At 40.7% G+C, this 18,199-nt stretch overlaps 1 protein-coding gene across 1 annotated transcript in view; it reads right to left on the bottom strand.

Moving 5' to 3' along the window:
• The window catches only part of CRYBG3 (crystallin beta-gamma domain containing 3), an 81,630-nt gene that overhangs the window by 50,907 nt on the left and 12,524 nt on the right, over positions 1–18,199 (bottom strand). The window contains exons 2-3 of the mRNA XM_066207939.1: positions 16,819–16,897; positions 5,015–5,442 (exon numbers count right to left, since the gene is read on the bottom strand). Coding sequence (XP_066064036.1) covers positions 5,015–5,442; positions 16,819–16,897 — 507 coding nt within the window. The remainder of the gene's footprint in view (positions 1–5,014; positions 5,443–16,818; positions 16,898–18,199) is intronic.

The following is an 18,199-nucleotide window of genomic DNA, read 5'->3' as shown; positions in this document are numbered from 1 at the left end:
AATGCAGGAGCAGCAGCTTCCCCACTCCTCCTCGGGAATCACCTGATGAGACTGCTCTTGGAATTATGTGATGAATTTCTGTTCATTTACTCTTGATTTTCTGCCAAAGCCATCTATAGGGAAAGATGAATGTTGCTGCTACTGACTGAAATCCAAACCACAACACACAACAATCCATCAGACAAATTAAGGGCTGTGTTTTGTTATCACCACAAGCCTGCCTCTGACAAGCAACACAAAAGAGAATGACAAGCTCTGAAACAAACCTATTAACCAGAATTATGTAAACCTGAAGGATTTGATCAGATGTGTTTCTATCAAAATAAAAGGGCAGGATTTGCTGACACAGTAACAAGGTGGGAAATACTAATTGCTAATACTAATATACATCAATTAGATGTACAGCAACAGGTTTACTTGACCTAAAATTTAATTTAAAAATTCCATTCCCTCATAAAACCCAATCATGTATAACACAGTAGAACTGTAAATGGACTGCGGTTTCATTCTCCTTAGGGGTATCTCCCTTCTGAATGAAATTGCTTGCAATGCTCTCACTAAATTATTCCTATTACCTGGCTCTTAGTAGGGTGTGAAATGTAATTGCATGTTTTGAGCATCTGCTTTTGAAATCACCCCCGCTCCCCTCTTTTACCTACAGTTAGGAAATTCTTGCAGTGGTGGGGTTATTTCTCACTTCCAAGTCTACAAGGTTCATAACACAAGGGAAGAAGACAGGATCTTAAAGTACCTTCTTGAACTGGGGTGTTAGTGTCTTGACCAGGATTATTTGATCAAAACATTCAGAATAGGTACAATTCTGATTTTTTTGCCTTTTCAGCCATGTTCAGCAAGGCAATAAAGCTCCTCCTTGCTGAACTCCAGAACAAGCTGTGCAGTTTCACAAGCACTATTGTTCTGCACGCCACTATTTGCAACATCCACTTATTGTTACTGGGTATTACAAAGAAAATTAAAAAATCTACTAAAAGACAAATGGCAAACAGATCTGGGTCATTAGTCTTTGGGGCAGGAGGAAAGGAAAACACCAAAGTTTTGTCCTCAGTCACCTGCACAAGCCACTACCCACTACCACACTGGGACTCTCGAGAAGATGGCATGAATTCACTGCAGGAAGGCCATTCCCAATTTTGAAGCCAAATCATTTCTTTTTAGTGACAGGCAATATATATGAGAGTGAAAGAATTTTCCATCATAGGAAAGAAAGATAATGGGGCAAATCTGTGTTTTATATTTGTCACCTGCTTCGTGAAATCACCATCTCCCTCGTGCAGACTTTCAGCAATGAGAAATGAGGTGAAGCGCACCCCCACTGTTCCATGGTTTTATTTTTAGGGCTTCTTTCACCAGTTAAAGGTTGGCTTTTAACATCATTAAGGAGTACAAAGGCCAAGAGTGAACACAGTTTTCACTTTTATACCCCCCAGTCAGCCACAGGGGACTATTCTACCCAGAAGCTGCCATCTTACCTAAGTAGGAGGGTTTTCCTACATGAAGTAGCAAATACCCTTTGCACTTCTTCAAGGCAAAGAAACCTTCAGCCATCCCGGAGAAATGGAAGACTAAGGGATGAAATAACTGGAGACTTAGCCCAACTCTCCTCACCCACCCTCCGTGCTGCAATTATTGTCCACAGTAATTGCTATTTAGAGATTTAGCCAAGTTTATCATGGTTTTGTCTTTTGTGCTCCTCCTTTACCACTTGCCACTGTTGGGATTAAAGGAGCAAAAGCCTCTGAGGTACGAATTACCTCTGAGCCAACCAGTCAGGGTGATGGAGGACTAATGTGACCTACACGTTTTGTCCCTCAAAAACACGTACTCCACAGACTGAGCTCATGAATTCCACTTTCCTTGGCTCAAGGCCTGGAAACTCGAGTCTTTACCAAATGCCAGACCTCCCACGGAGGGCAAAATTAACCTCAGTTTACAGGTCAGAGCACTCTGATATCCTTGTATTTCACCAAATATTGCTTTAAGGACATGAGGAGAATGAGGTTGTCTGAGTAGAGGCATCTGAGACCACTTGGTAGGTTTTTAAAATCTGAAAGGTTGTTTAGTTTTAGGCTTTCTTTTTTATGCAACTCCAATGGGGATTATGCAATCTAACAACCATCCCTCTTCCACTTACCACTGCATCCTCCTCACCAACCAGAGGCAGTCCCTAACGCAGCATTTCACTGCAGTTTAGAATTAACAAATTCATTTACATCTTCCTCACGACAAAGGAAACTGCTGCAAGATTAATAATGCAGCGGTCACAAGGATTTGTAAAGCTCTCTGCTACATCCTGCCTCAACAGGAAAAGCTAAAATCGCAGATTAATTCGACAATCAATGGAATCAATACCTTTGGCTTTAAATGGCTCACTAGCACGTCTCATATGACTTTTAGGACTTCAATCATTTTAGGTTCACATCATCTTTGCTCTTCATGGTTTCCACACCTTCCCGTTGCTCTGTGCTGTGTCTTTATCCCTTCTCCCCATCATTCCTCATGGGCTTGTAGAACCCACTCTCAAGAAGAGTCTTTAGCCAGCTGGCAGCAACCAAGAGCATTTTTACAGTTTAGCTATGCTAATTGAATACCAGCTAGTTAATATTTAGTAAAAAAACCCAGCTAGTACTGGAAATAGTAAACGACTCTACATCCTTTAAACTTTTATAAACTAAAAGAGAAGAAATCCAGCATAACCACTTCCATAAGGGAAAAAAACCATTTATCCTTACTAAAAAAACAGTCATTCAAACTTTTTAGAAAGGTAAACAATGCAAGCCTCTGCTTCCCTGCAGTCATTCCAATTTTTCTTTGCTAATTGCTTCAGAAGAGCAGTTCACATTGTGTGGTCAGGCAGAGAAAAACACAATTAAAGTTACACAGAGATTGTCTAACTTGTTAGTGTCCCAAGCCAAAAAGGGCAGAATGTACACTGTACTTTTGAGAATGAGCTTAAAAGGACATAGACTGGTTTAATGTTTGCCCTAATTGACAACGGCTACAGTGAAAAATAAATACATTTTTTCTTCCATTTTAAAAAGTTATTTTCCATGGGAAAATCTACACTGGTTTGCAAAGGTTACCTAACAGTATAGAACGATGTCAAAGGATGGTCAGTTGAAAAATCCAACTGTAACTCTGACTTCAGGAAAACAAAAATAACTCAAAAATTTTTGCACAAAGAAGTCCCTTCAGTGATTTAACACCCACGTTTTCCAAACTCTGCAAACTTTGACAGACGCCTGATTTTATTAATCTACATTTTTATGAAGAATTCACAAGAAGAAAAAGGGGAATGAGATCCAACCTACTCTGTAAATTGTGCATACACAGTGAAAGACACACTACAGAAACAGCAAAGAGCAGCAAGAGACTGATGCAGCAACCCAGCCTGTCCAACAGGTTTTAGGGAATACAGTTTGCTCAGGAACAAGACCGAATAACACCACGCTCCTAGGCTCTCCAGGGAACAGCTAAGGGGAGGAGAACTTTTCTCCTGCATTGATCAAAGCAGTGGTGGTGCTGAGCTGCAGTCTGGAAAAAGCACAGTCAGATGGGTGATACCATGATAAGAGCCTGGGATAAAAACCTGTCGACCACGTCACAGGCTAAACCAGAGTGCTCGCAAGAACACAACCACTATTACTGCTAATTACTGTATTTTGCAGGTGGAAATACAGTTTTAACTTCACCTAAATAGGTGTCACATCACCTATTCATATCCTGATCAGCCACTGCATTTATAAATAATAATAATAATGTAATAACACAAAGCTATTAAAACCAAAAATAACATAAAGCTTCAAATCAGTATTCTGCCAAATACCAGGTAAGGGCAGCGTGCTGGAGACATCCCCAGAATGGAAGTGGAATTCAATAAACAGATCTTTTGGCTGTCTCTGACCTCCTACATGGAGATGAAACGTTTCACATGCCCCTAATAGACTGAGCACAACTCAAATTAATTAAAAAAAAAAATTAAAAGAAAAAAAGGTGTTTCTTTTGAGTCTATCCTCCCATTCTGCGATGCAAACAGGAGCACAGTGATAGACTTATTGGTTGCTCCCAATCACTACTTTCTGCTTAAATTTGAAATAAATACTCTGGGCCATACTGAAAGCCTGAGTCACCATCACTTGCAGATCCACCGCCCACAAAAACAGTCCATGTTCTACACACCCCTCAAAAACTGGACAGGTACCACAGGCAAACATTCACACCTAACTCCAAATCTTATGCTGTGCTGACCCACATGTAGCCAAATTTTCAACACAACAGCTACAAATTATTTTGGAAAACGAATAGCTGCGTTTATGAGAGTCATAAAAGGTTTTGTAATACATAGTGTTGACCACAGCCAGTATTTTAACTTTTCTACTCTTGATACTTCTCTACACTTGCCACCACTTCTTTTATTTTTTTAATCTTCTTTTTAAAATACTACAAGACTCTAAAGAATGCTCCATGTTTGGGCTAATTGAAATTGACTGCTTTACATAACCTTTACATCACAGGGAAACCCCAAAGAACTAGGGGGAAAAAAAAATCACATAAGCAAAAAAAATCACCCAGTCAAATAAACTAGGAAAGATAATTTAGAAGTGAGAAAACCTTACTTGCAGAAGTAAAATTATTGAACTGCTGAGGTATAAAAAGTAAAAACATTCTAGACTTTATACAGGATATAATATGGATGGAAATAAGCTCTTTACGCTTCTTTTTTTTTTTTTTTCTTAACATATTTTAAGTGCTACATCTAGTCAGGAGACTTCTAAACATCTTCATTAAAGTTATATTTTGTTGCAGTTGACTTCTCCCCTTCTCATTTATTTAAGCCAGTTGCTACAGGAGTTTTGCACAAAATCAAGTCGGGGACACTCCAACCACCCTTAGGAAAGAGACATTTCTCATGCAGGCAGCAGAACTTGGTCAGCATAGTTCTGTACACCCACACACACAGACATCAACATATTTAATAATAAATTTTAAAACTTACTTTTCTGTATCTGAGGATTGTTTCCAGCCTCCTTGAAGATCCCGTGTGGTATCTTTCCCAATATTATTTAAGATGGCATCATCTTTATTTACAGAATCCTCTTTTTTCCTAGCTGTAGGCTCTTCAATTTTTGGGTGCTTTGGCTGCATGTCCTTTGGAAAGGTATTTGTGCTCTGTAAATCCTTTTCACATCTGTTGGCTTCATCTTGGAAGGTAGAAGGTTTAGATTCCACCGAAGAAGATTTTGTTGCAATATTAAATAAGCTTCCAAGGAAATGAAAAAAGCCTTCTCGGGGTTGCTTGTCTTTATCTGATGTTTTGATTCCAGGAGTCAAACTAGGAAGGCTATTAGCCTTTTTCAGCTCCTCCTGGATTTCAGACTTGCTAAGTTCTTCTGTGGAATGGTTCTTCTCTTCATTTTGACAAGCCTAAGATAAATACAAAAAAGCACATAAAGATGGTGGCCCTTGTCATTTTCACACATTCCCAAATTCCTTGATTTTAATTTGTGCCTGTGCATTGTATTCCTTTCAGGAGAACTGTCATTTAAAAAGGTTAAAGCCTGCTGCTTGCTGTCTTCTCTTTTTGTACCAGAGAGGTCCCTATTCCACAAAAAGCAAAAAGGACTAATGAACACAGTCTAGATTATTCCCAAAGAAGATGCAGTGGAAAAAAATACAAGACAGATGGCAACAATTACTTCAACTGGCATAAAAAACATGGGGAAGAAGCAAGGAACAGTCATTTCACACTTCAGACAAATCCCCTCAGAAAGAACGGCTTCACAAACAAGCCTCCATGTGCTTGTGAGAACAGTTTTCAGCTTGCAAATCTAGGCAAGAACACCACAGCCAAACACAAACACACCACAGCCTGCTGCACTTGTGAAAAACTCAGGAGAATTAAGAACAGAACTGGGACAAAACAAACTCAACTCACGTCCCAGAGGTGAATCCTATATATTATCCTTAGCAACCTGATGTTGAACCCTCTGGCCAGCTCTCCTCCAACTGTGCAGAAGTTTCCAAATGGATTTGTTGTCTCCCAGAATCTCCAGCACTCAAATTGCTAGATTTTCCCCCAGCCCAAGTCCTACAGAGCACCATCCCTGCACCTCTGAGCTTCTGAACTGCCTATCAGCCCTATCAGTGAACTGAAATGAACACCAAGGCAGGGCTTCACCTCATTCAAGCCACATGTCCATTTCTTCCCTCAACTCAGCTGAGCATCTACACCCAGAGGCAGGGCAAGCTCTACTCCTCACCAATGTATGCCCTTGGATTTCCTCTGTGTCAGCTCCTCTCAGAGCTCCAAGGACTGCTGTCCAAGCTCGTGTTACTTCTGTCAAGACCATCTGCCCAAAAGGACGATGCAACTTCACTGAGAGGCTTCACAAACACCACACGAAACCACATTTTCAGCTTCACAATCTGCAAATGTTTCATTTTCCCTGGACTAAAGTTTTCTGGGCAGCACCTCCCCCCATCCCCACCCTTTGTAGTGGGTGCCATAGGCTACTGCTGCCTATTTTATCTTTACAGCACAACCCTCGTAATTTCAGTTCCTGATTCAACCGAGTTTATTAGCACAGATTAAAGTTACCCCTGCTTTTCTCAGAGGAAATCTATCCTGCTCAACAGGAGTGGGAAAGAGCATGAACAAAAAGTCCTATGCAAATTTTAGCTGTGTCAACAATACATTTGGATAAGAGTAATTGTTTCAGATTGGGCAACACCTACCCATCCAATCTACACAGAAAGCTACGATTTCCACTAGGTGACCAATCCTATTTTTACTTGAAGTAATCTTAAATAAGCCAGCAGGTTTATTTGTTAATAGGCCATGTAGGATCACGTTAACGATGCAAAAAGTGTTTTAATGAACTCAGCTTCATCCTTGGGGAGCAGCAATTTCTTAAGATCTTTCAAGATATATATATAGTGATACTGGAGCAGTGGTCTTTAAACTTCAAGCAATGCTTTTTCACCCTTTAAACACAGAGCAGATGCAATTGCTTAATATTAAGAGATGCATGTGTTGAAAATGGCATTGTTTACGTGAGGACAGAAATTGAACAGAACTAACTAATCCTTGAGAAATCCATACAACCTCCACTTTCTCTGTACAGGCCAAACACTTGTCCAACCACACCTGAACTTTTAAGTAAACTATTAAAAGTGGGCTAAGTCAAATTCCGGCCTTTTTTCATCCCACCTGCGACAAACCCCACCTGGTCCCCCACACACTGCACTGATCAACAGCTGATGCATCACAAAGGGGCGTAGTTCAGCCCTCTGGGATCAGAGATTTACCACCTTACACTTCAACTCTACTCAAACCCACCCCTGGAAATGAAGATGCCAACAGTGCAGCTTGCAGATGTGCCACAGCTCTGGCTGCTGTCTTCAGCATTACACAAGCAACACCAGAGCCTGGAATGAATCTCTTGAATAATTAACTTTATCTCACAGGAGCTGGGTACTTTGCATAAGGAAATACAAAACAGAAACAAGAAAACGAAATAATTTCCAAAATTTGACGAGTGAATGATTCACCATGTCAGCTTCAAAGTTCTATTGTCGCATTTTCTTCCTTGGCTTTGACTAACGCCTCAGCATTCTTCAACACCAGATTTTAATTCAACTTTAAGTGAAGGAGGGCATTTCTCCATTGTTTTGTGATTTGTACGCTTCACACAGATTTGTCTAATCTAAAAGAGTACCTCAGTGCAGGAAATGCACACAAATCTTAGTCTTTTCTCTGCACAACCCTTTTAAGCCATAAACATTTATATTAACTATTAAAACGTCTATGAAGTTAACAACGAAGTGCATTAACTATAAAAGAAATTGTTATATTAAAAACTTGACAACAGTTTAGTCTTATAAAGTGTTTTTGTTTTTTGTTGTTTTGTTTGGTGGGGTTTTGCCCATTTTTAAAAACCATTTGTGTTCAGAAACTAGTGGAGGGTTTGGGTTTTTTTTCCTATTAGGAACTGAGACATCAAATATAGTTAAATCTCTACATGTGAAAGTCTTCTCCGAGCAGCTCTGAGACATAACACTTGTAAAGACTGCGCTGCTTATTTGTGAGCATAATTTATGCCCTGCTTGAAAAGCTGTTTTGTAGTCTCCGCTTCCAGAAACAGAAATCTATTTAGACTTTCCTTCCTCTTTAATCTTCCTTTCTTTACTTAACTTTTGGTAAATCAAAAGAACAGGAAGTTTCAATATGAAAGGGTCCGTCCATACCTTTAACCATAAATAGCGTCTTGCATGAAAAAAAAGCCACAGAGAACATTTACACTGTGCTTAGCTGAAGATATATGTGGATATTAAGTCCTAACACAGAAACTATGCAAATCCTTCTTTCTTCCCTTCAACATAATCAATCCTACTCTCCATATATTCTCCCTCCTGCTCTGCCTTGCCATAAAAGACAGCTTGAGCTATTGGTATTCCATCATTTGCACACAAAATCTCGATTCAACGTCTGAAGTGCTGTTTAGGCGTTACACAAACAGCACTGTTCCTGCTGCAGATTCCGAAGTTTGTATTTTGAGATGAATTAAATGACTGAGACGAAAGCACATGATTTTGCTTTAGGAAAGCCAGTAAGCCTCTAGCAGAGCAGGAGCCTTCAGGCAGAAGTGCCTGATGAACATGCAGCACGGTGGCAATTCCACAAGCCAGTATCACAGAAACTTTCACTTAGCATTCTTCATGCCTCTCTCCCAGTCTGTCTCTGACAGAGGCCCCCAGAGAACACTCAGGAAAAAAAAAAAAAGAAAGGCATAGGGTATATACAAAGTAATCCTTTCCATGGTACATCCCACCAGTTTTCCACAGTCAGGGTCTCTAGCTGACCTTGACAGAGTATGTGATTCTGTGCCAGAATTAAGCTTGAGCAGTTTGGTATTCACAACAATGCAGGAATACCAGTGGCTCTTGTTTTACCTACACTTCATGTCATCAGTCAAAGAAAAATAAATTTGAAAAGTCCTCTTACAGAGTCACAGCAGTCTGAATAGTTTCTCAGGCTCGCCAAGAAAACAGCAGTTTCTGGATGGAAACCTACCTGCCAGATCCCCTTTGAGAGCATACTTACTCATAATTAAGCATCCCCTTACCGACGCAAGGAAAAAAATTTTCCTGCTATAGTGTTGTCTTTCTGCTCCTCTTGTAGTGAACTGTCATCAGTCTTCTCCCTGCCTCCCCTTTCCCACTCTCTGTGAGCTTTCCTGCTTGTGACATCCCTCATGAAGCTTTAATTAGCTTTTAGTCCTTTGGCAACTCGCTCCTCCGAGTTTCACTGGGCAAGCCCTGCGTAACCTGGCCTGACCTTGCAGCTGAACTGAGGCTGGACTGGATGACATTCCGGGGTCCCTTCAACCCGAATTATCCTATGGGCCTGTGCCCTCACAGGCAACGCGGCTGGTGTGGCAGAGCGTGAAACAAGATCGTGACTCCCATCGGGTGACTGAGGCGACTGCGGCCGCGAGTGACGCGGTGCCTGGGTGCTCCCACTGTGCTGCACACAAGCCTGGCAGCCGGGGCTCAGGAGACAAGCCCGCGATGTCTCAGGCAGGATTCTTACCCCAGCTGATTTATTCAGCAGCAGCCGAAGGTGTGTTTTCCAGGCTGTAATCCACTCCTGGCTGCAGCACAGACATCCGCCCTCGGCCTGACTGCGCCTTGGCTGGCAGGCCCAGGGCTCGCCACCAGTGTGAACAATGCCCCGAGGTGGCACAACAGCACCCTGAGCAGGGAGTGCTCCTCCAGGTTTGCCTCGGTTTCCCTCACTCCTGCACCGGCAGGGAACAGCCACCCTTGTAACCACGCTTGTAAAGCGCCTGTTCTCGGCAGCTGAAGCTTGAATCGCCGGAGGTTCTCCGTCAGCAAGGGCTGCGTCCATCTGCCAAAAACACCACCGCTTTTATTGGCCTAACGAGCGAAATGAAAACATTAACGGCACTAAAACACACATCTCCGCGAGCAAAGCTTTAGCTTCCAGCCACAACTGCCAGACATGTCGGGTTTCCCTCGCCATGAATGACTGCTCCTTACGAAGCAGGAGCTGCAGAGGCTGCGCAGGGACCTCTGCGGCGCCTGTCCTGGAGAACATTCCTGCCTCCTGCACAGACACACTCCCACCTCCTCACCTCTCCTGCACCTCTGGGACAGGATGGCCTGCCGTCAGAAATTCAGGATCGCCACTAATTCACCCCAGGGACTTCCAACAAGCCATTTAACCCCAGCATCCCGATTTACTCATCTGAGAAAGGGTCACGGTGTTACTCCTGAATTTCTGCTCGCTGGCATTTAGAAATCATTTAACAGCTTCAGGTGCACAAAGTAGCACATTTAGGCACTGCCACCTATAGTACAGGAAAATTAATCTTGTTCCTGGCCTTAGCTTTGACCTTTCAACACAACTGGGACGGCTGCAATTCATTTAACAATTATGAGCATCTCATTCAATCTGAACACTGACACTGTATAAAAATTCTGTGTGCTAAGCAAAATCCACAGTGATATGGCTGAGGCTGATGACAGCTTAGCTCATCCCCACAGAGAGTCATTATTGCTTATTTTTCAGCAGTTTTTCTTTCCCTGGGAGGTTAAAGCATCTTTGGTGTAATCTCCCACTTTTTTTCAGTGAGTGGGACACACTGAGGTGCCTTAAATCCACATGTGAAATAAGCTTTTCTTTTTTCAAGTACTGTGAGGAAAATCTTTTAGGCTTTTGCAACCAACAGGAGGCAATACATAACGGCAACCTAATGAAAAACTATTGGATACAGGGAGACATAGATTAAGAACTAGGCTTGTCTAAAGAAATTAGAATGACATTAAGAAAAAATTCAGGCAAAAGTACTATCAGACAGTGAAATGCACAATAAGAACCCCAGAAGTCCACTATTGCTAGTGTTCATGAGACAGATGGATTGAAAAAACACATGGTTAAAGTGGGTTTTTCCTATTTAGGCCAGTAATTACAATGGTGGTGTAGAAGATGCAAGGGAGGTCCACCACTGTAAAAAGCTCTTTAGTCTTTACTAAAACGTATCTTTTAACTAATGAGAAAAAGCAAAAACTCCCCAAAAGAAACCAAGAGCGACTTGGGGTTTTGGGGGAATTTAAGCTAAAGATGAACTCAGTACCTCTACAAATACCCAATTAACCTGAATATTTTGGCTTTTTAATACTGTGAAGTTTTCCTTCCACATCCTCATTTCTCTGCTTGGTTTAACATGAAAAAAATCAGGTCATGGCAACCCCGGAAGACAAGAGTAACTAGAAAATTAATGAAACCATGGCATCTTCATAATCAGGAGTAAAAGTTAAACAACAGGAAGAGACTTTTAGTTAAACTGCATCAGTTTTGCATTTTTAAAAATAAACCTATTTAAAGTCAATGACTATTTAACATTTGGAAAGACGACTGCATCTATTCAAAGTTCGGCACTAGGACTTTAAAAATTTGTTTATCCATTTGAATTCTTGAAACAGCATGGAGTCATCGATGTGGATTTAATTTGTCAGATGAAGAAAGAAAAGATGAAACAAATATTCTCTGAAACTCTATAGTATTCTCCTAAAATCGGAGCAAGTATCCAGAGATACATTCCCTGACAAGAACAACAGATAAAGTGGTGAGGGCAAACATTTCAAAAGAAAAGGTAAAAAAAAAGGAGGTACAATTTGAAATAAAGTTTCTGCTAGGTCACTTTCACAGGGAATCTTAAACTCAGTGAAAGTCTCCAGAATGACAAAATTAACTTTTTAATTTAGAAGTTTCTCTCTCTTCACACCATTTGCAGAGCTACTCAAAAATTTTAAGATTTAAGCCTTTTCCCCCCCCCACCCAAAATTCCCTGATCATGACCCCTTCTTTGAAGAACTAAAGTGGTAGAGAGGAAAGCACATTTCAAGATCATTCTTTCTAAAAAGCTTCAGTATGACAATGGAATTTACCAGAACTTTAGATGGCACAATCTTGAAATACCTTCCTCAACACACAGAGCTGTTAACATCAACCATCAATTTCACAAAGTGTCCTGGGAAACTAAAAGGTACCACCTATAAAATTCCATTTCAACAAAAGTCTGCATCACAGCTGAGGAGAAAAAGACCGGCTTCAGCTTTCACAAGAGAAATCCTGATTGTACAAACTCCAAAACCATTCTCGGTTTATCTTTCATTTGTTGCTGTGGGCAGTAACAACGACAGTTCTTTTAAAAGTAACCCTCAGGTTTTTCAAAAATTCGTGGTTGGCAGCAGTAGTCCATCTCCCTTGACTCCCAAAAGACAAAGCATCCCTCTCTAATTGATTTCTACTTATTAAGTCAGGAATTTCGCAGGAATTCACAGACAGCCTGAGCAGACTTTACTTAGATAACTGGTGATGAAATTTAAAGTGATGAGATTTTTGAAATAAAATCAATATAAAATAAACCCATGACAATATAAATCCCCACCCCATGCTATATGAAAAACAGTTAACTAAGACTCTAGGTTTAATTTTGATTTCTAACTCTTTTGTAAGACTTTATAGACAGGATAAGGGACATTCAGTATGAACAGCAACTTGCATTCAGCAAGTTCATGGGACTTCTAAAAACATATTTTGTAAACTGGCAGACTGGATGAAAAATTTTGTGACAGAGAATTACAGCACAAATTAGGCTGAAAGGAATGTGGCTGGGGAGGTCATGCAGTCTGTGCTCCTGCACAAAGCAGCTCTGGTTCGTCCAGCTTTGTTTTGAGTATTTCCAAGCATAAAGATCCTGCAACTCACTCGGGCAAACTGCTCCAATATGTAACCACTTTAATAGTAAAGGGAAAAAAGAAAAATTCATATGGGTGACTGGAATTTCCCATGTCCCAACTTGTACCCGTTGCAACTCCAAAAAGAAGCTGGCTCCATCTTATCACATAATTGCAGTCCTTGCCATCAAAATTTAATACCGTGTCTCCTGCTTAAATACAGCTATCTTTATGTTACCTTGAAATGAAATTCATGTGAGAAAGCAGAGCTACAGAATAATCTCCTCTCCAGGTTCACAGTGTACAGGAGTACTTGTCAGAGAACAATTAGCTAAAGGTTTAATTTGTAGCACAGAAGCTTTAGATGGCATGTTAAGCAAAAGGCTTTTTAATTATAAGGTCTATGAAATTGGTAGAACAGTTGTCTGATGAGGTTGGAGAGATCTTAAGAGATCTCCATCCCTGGAGGTCTTTGAGAACAAGTCAGACAAACTTTTATCAGGTATGACATAGATCTCACCTTGGGGCACAGGAACAGAGTTGATAGTCTCTGCTGTACTTTCTGCCCCTGAGTGTTCTATGAAGACTTGAGACTGTCTCAGGTTAATTCAGGCTTGAGCCTATGGGCCAAATGATAGCATACTTGATGCCACTAGAAATACTGTCATCTAAATTATACATTTGGTATATCAAACTTGGAGTTACTTTTTGGAACTTCTGTGTTTGCCTTACAGAGTCCACATGATGGTTCCTGTGCTGAGATGCTTAAGAATTCCTTCCTAATGGGTTATGGAAGAATGTGCTATTTTCTCCATGCACTGCTACAGGAAGGATATCCAGGGACCACCAAACACGCTTTTTCAGGGAACACTGTTGCAATATTGCCTTTGAAAACAAAGTCCCTGTAGCACTAGAAGTGAGGTTAATGATATACTAAGGTGTACTGGACACTATGTAGTGCAGATACTTAGTACACCAAACATGAAGTTCAAGAGCTGTTTACATCCACACAACCATCTGTTCAACAATCACGCTGCTCAAATGGAGCGTTTACCCAGAAAGGACAACCTTTACAGCCCTAATTCAAAGAAACAGAAGCAAAACAAAACCTGTAAATAAATACTGGGAGGCGGCGGTGTTTTGCAATCAATTAACAGCAAATACATTTCAGTAATATTTTCTTGCAAGTGATCAAGCGCTGACTGATAAAGTCCCGCTGGTGCGCAGAAAAATTACGCTTAATATTTTCAAAAGGCGCATATTAAAGTATCTTTTTCTCCCTTTATGAGCTAAATATTTCATTGTAGGGAAAAAGCAACTGGGGGTAAAGTACAGAAGTGGTGCCTAAAGTGCTCACAAGAGTCAAAGAACCACCATAGCTCGGCACAATTCCCAGCTCCACTCACCCAGTCAGTTATAATTTAGACATTCGACCTTTGCTGCTAAATCAGAGACTTACAGCTCCTCGGCTATTTCGCCCCCGGCCTCCTGCTGAGATGGCCAATGAATATCCAAAATCACAGCATGGAAGTCTATCAGAAACAGGATGGCTCATTAACTCCATGACAGCTAACACAGACATGACACGGTTTCACTTTTAGTCACCATCCACCTGAAATGCTGAGGTAGAAGCACAGCTCAGAGATAAGGGCATGCTTGGAAACCTGCCCAAAACTGATCCACTTATATATTCAGACATTCTCCATAAAGCACACTTTCCATAACTATTTTTTTTGTCAGCCTACAGTAACCCTGATGATTGGATGAAAAACCTGAAGGATCTTCTAATAACACAGATCATACCTTTCACAGAATCATTTAGGCTGGAAAGACTCCTAAGATTATCCCAAGACCACAATTAAGGCAGCATCAGTTCTCTCCAACTGCTCAGGTGCAGTCTGGTGATCTTTGCAGAAGACAGCCTGCTTTGGCCACTGTGGTGTTGCCAAATTTCAAGAGTGTATTGGAGACAGCAGTGAGAGGAAAAAACAGAAAAGCATTTTCCTCAGAAAATGTAGTGGGAGGAGCATCAGAAAACCAATACTTTCACTACTTCCTCTGAATAAATTTTTGCTATCTAGTCGTAATTTCCTTGCACACAAGATAAAAAATGAGACTAACTCAAAGTTATGAAACTGTTCAAGTGTATCACAAGGTTATTGATCAGGGTAAGCAAGAGGAAAGTAAGTCAGACAGGAAGCTCTCAGTACAGCTAAACAACCAGCACATTCTAGTAATATGAAAACCACACCTTCTTCCTAAAGCCTGTACAAACACCAGGTATTATTTCAGAGACAATGCCACAGTTTTAGGCTTTTTAACATAGGTCTGAAACAATATAATGAAATAAAAAGTTATGGCAAGACAAAGAGGAGATCAGATACTTGGGGGAAAAAAAAACTTTACAGCACTAATTTCTGCACTAGCATTTAGTAAAGTATTATAAAAGTAAGAGTTCTGAGTAGAAGACCACTGAAACAGATTCAGCAGGAAAGATTCTGAATTGTGACTTTTGTAAATTAAAAAAACATTAATCAGATTTCGTTTTTTGGCAAGAAACACATACTCTTAGGTAACTTAAACTTGCTATGCTTGCTTTGCTCCACCTACACATCCTGCTTTTTCCTTGAGACCTAGCCCTATTCATACTTCCTTTTAAGCAATTCCTAGTGCTGAAGTGCTGTGCACGTATGCTGAATGCTTCCCCTTCCTCAGCCGAAACCATCCTCCAAAGGAAAATCTCATCTGGAATTTTTCAATGATCTGACACAGAAAAATAACATTCATTCAAAACGGAGAAAATTTTCTCCTTTTATTATAGTAGATAGAATCTCCTCTGGTTTATCAGAAACCTTTCTGCCTGCATTCCAAGGCATAAAATCAATGATTTATGGTAATAGGAAGCCATGCAGTGGCATTTTCCAGGAGCTCTGAACTGACAGAGTTGGCTTAAATCCACCTGGCTTCTGAACAAACACCGTTTTCCACCTTGCTGTAGACAGACCACGGTCAAAATGGAATTTTCTTGAGCAAATGACCCTGCTGGGGTCTTTGCAGAGGCAACTGCAAAGTCTCCAACTTTGGTGAAGCCCAAACAAAAGGTCCCTAGATACTGAGGATGCAACTATACAGCGACTGAGGGCCCTACAGAAGGCGAGCACTTCCTTCTCCACACACCATGAGTGCTCAATAAATGCCACATGCAGTAGAAATCTCAGATTAAGTGTATTAAGAAGCCTACAAATAAATCTGGCAGACTAGCCAAGCCCCTCTTGGGGAAACAGCCACCATATTATCTGCACTGAACTGAAGCAACTCTGAAAAGGAACAAAAATTCAAGCAAAATTGCTTAGTGACTGGATCACTGGAACAGCTCCTTGCAGGGCAAGATGTGACAGGAGCAAAGACAACTGTTATCACCCGTCCTGTACATAATTATTTATAATACTTGGCTGAATCTAAGCACAACTTTAGAGGTGTGCCTGGTGCCACAGGAGAAAGCCCTGATCACAGAGGAACATGTCCTTTGCTTGCAGTGCAACACTTACAGGACAAGACAAGCATGATTAACACGGGTAACTGGTGAGGAGCACCCGACGTACAGACAAATTTCAGAAGAAAGATCTTACAGTGTTTTGGCTGGCAACCAGCAGACCTTCAGGCAAGCAAAGACTTGCTGGTTAGATATTCTTAAATTATACAGAAACGGTGCTTTAGAGCAATGCCTGAAAATGTGGTTTGATAAAAATATTAGTTTTCTTCTTCACTGGCTAACTGCATGTGGAGTTAGCACTGAAGCCCCAGTTCTTTCCTGTGAGTAAACACATGGATTTTGTTTAAAGAATGTGAAGCACAGTCAGTTTTTCTGTATTCAGCACGTACATTAGAACCCTGGCATAGTGGACCCTAACCCAGAATATGGCAATCAAGTGCCACACTGCAGTACAGGAGGGCATCCAACATCACAACTCTAACAGTCACAAGTGGAGGTGGCAGGTTTTACCTAAAATAAATATTTGTCAACAAAAATCTTACCTTCAAAAGTGCAGGCTGAGTTGTGCTTTCCTTTTGGCCGCTCTTTGAATTTATGGCTTCGCTCCCTTTGTTTTCAGAACTGAAAAACAAAAATATTTTGTAACGCTGAGTACTTGCATTATTCAAATCCTCTCAAGAGCCAACATATTCAATTTAACCTCTAGAGAGCTTTAACTTAGAAGGACAGAAAAACATACTTTACAAACTGTAGTATGCACTTTGCAGATACTGTAACTGAAAAAACCAAGCCCCAAAAAGCTGAAGACAGAACCATAATGACTGTTTCACCTCATACAGAGGTGGATACTTGAGCATTCAGAAACAGCACACAGCATTTCAGCTCTCCCAGCTGAAAAACAACAAGATTTCCATGCTTGGGTATTATTTTTCAACTGTAATTGAACAATGATCTACCACAGCAGCATTCACTGCCACAGGACCACCTGGCATACCTGGCAGCTACAAGGCACACCCCATTCCGAGGGCTGTGAGCAAGTGGAATGTACTCCTGGCAGGTGGAATCATCCCAAATCACAGCCACCACATTGAACAGCTCTTCACTGAACATGCCCAGTGGGCCATGCAAATGCAGAACAATTTTTGAAAGGCGACAACAGGTACATGTTTATTACCAAGGCAATGCCTGCTGTTCCATTTTAAAAGTCAGAAGTCTAAAATCACGTGTGTCCTTATGGGAAACTCACTAAATTCATTCACATTTTCCTGAGAGTTCATCTTTGGAATGAAGGGAACCAACTCCCTTCCCTCAACCCCAGTTCTTAGAACCATCCTTACACACAATCCAGCAGAGAACAGTTTAATAAAAATGTTTATGCTACAAGCAACTTAAAAGCAAAAACATTATCAAGGAAAACATTAGGTGATGTTAACAACAGACATCAGTTCCTGAATTGTGTACCATTACACGAAGAAAAATAACTTTGTGCTAACTTACCATGTGAGTATTTCAATTAATTCACGATCACTTTGAATACCCTTCTTCACCAGTGTTAAACATTTAACTTTGCTATTGAAAAATGCACAAGCCCTTATTTCTGAATTCACGTGAAGAGATGAATTGAAAACTCTTCAAATAAAAAGAAAATTATTAGCAGTTTGATGAAATTCTGCCAGGATTTGGAGAAGGAATTAAATTTTTCTTCCTTCCGTGGATTAGACATTTGCATCCAGTATACCCTGATAGACACACAAAATACAAAAGCCACTCTGACTAAATGTAAGTCTCCTTCTCAGCTGTTCAGACAGCATTCCCTGAATAAAAATTACAGTAGAACCCTCCTGAAATTAGGTTTTTCAAGATCTTTCGCATCTTTTCAGATGCATCGAAAGAAAAGCTTCTTCCTCCCGTTCATAGATCCCT

Source organism: Chamaea fasciata, unplaced genomic scaffold, assembly GCF_029207755.1.
Source record: "Chamaea fasciata isolate MVZ Bird 193981 ecotype frontalis unplaced genomic scaffold, bChaFas1.0.hap1 SCAF_2, whole genome shotgun sequence".
Lineage (NCBI taxonomy): Eukaryota > Metazoa > Chordata > Aves > Passeriformes > Sylviidae > Chamaea > Chamaea fasciata.
This window is presented reverse-complemented; position numbering and strand designations above follow the sequence as displayed.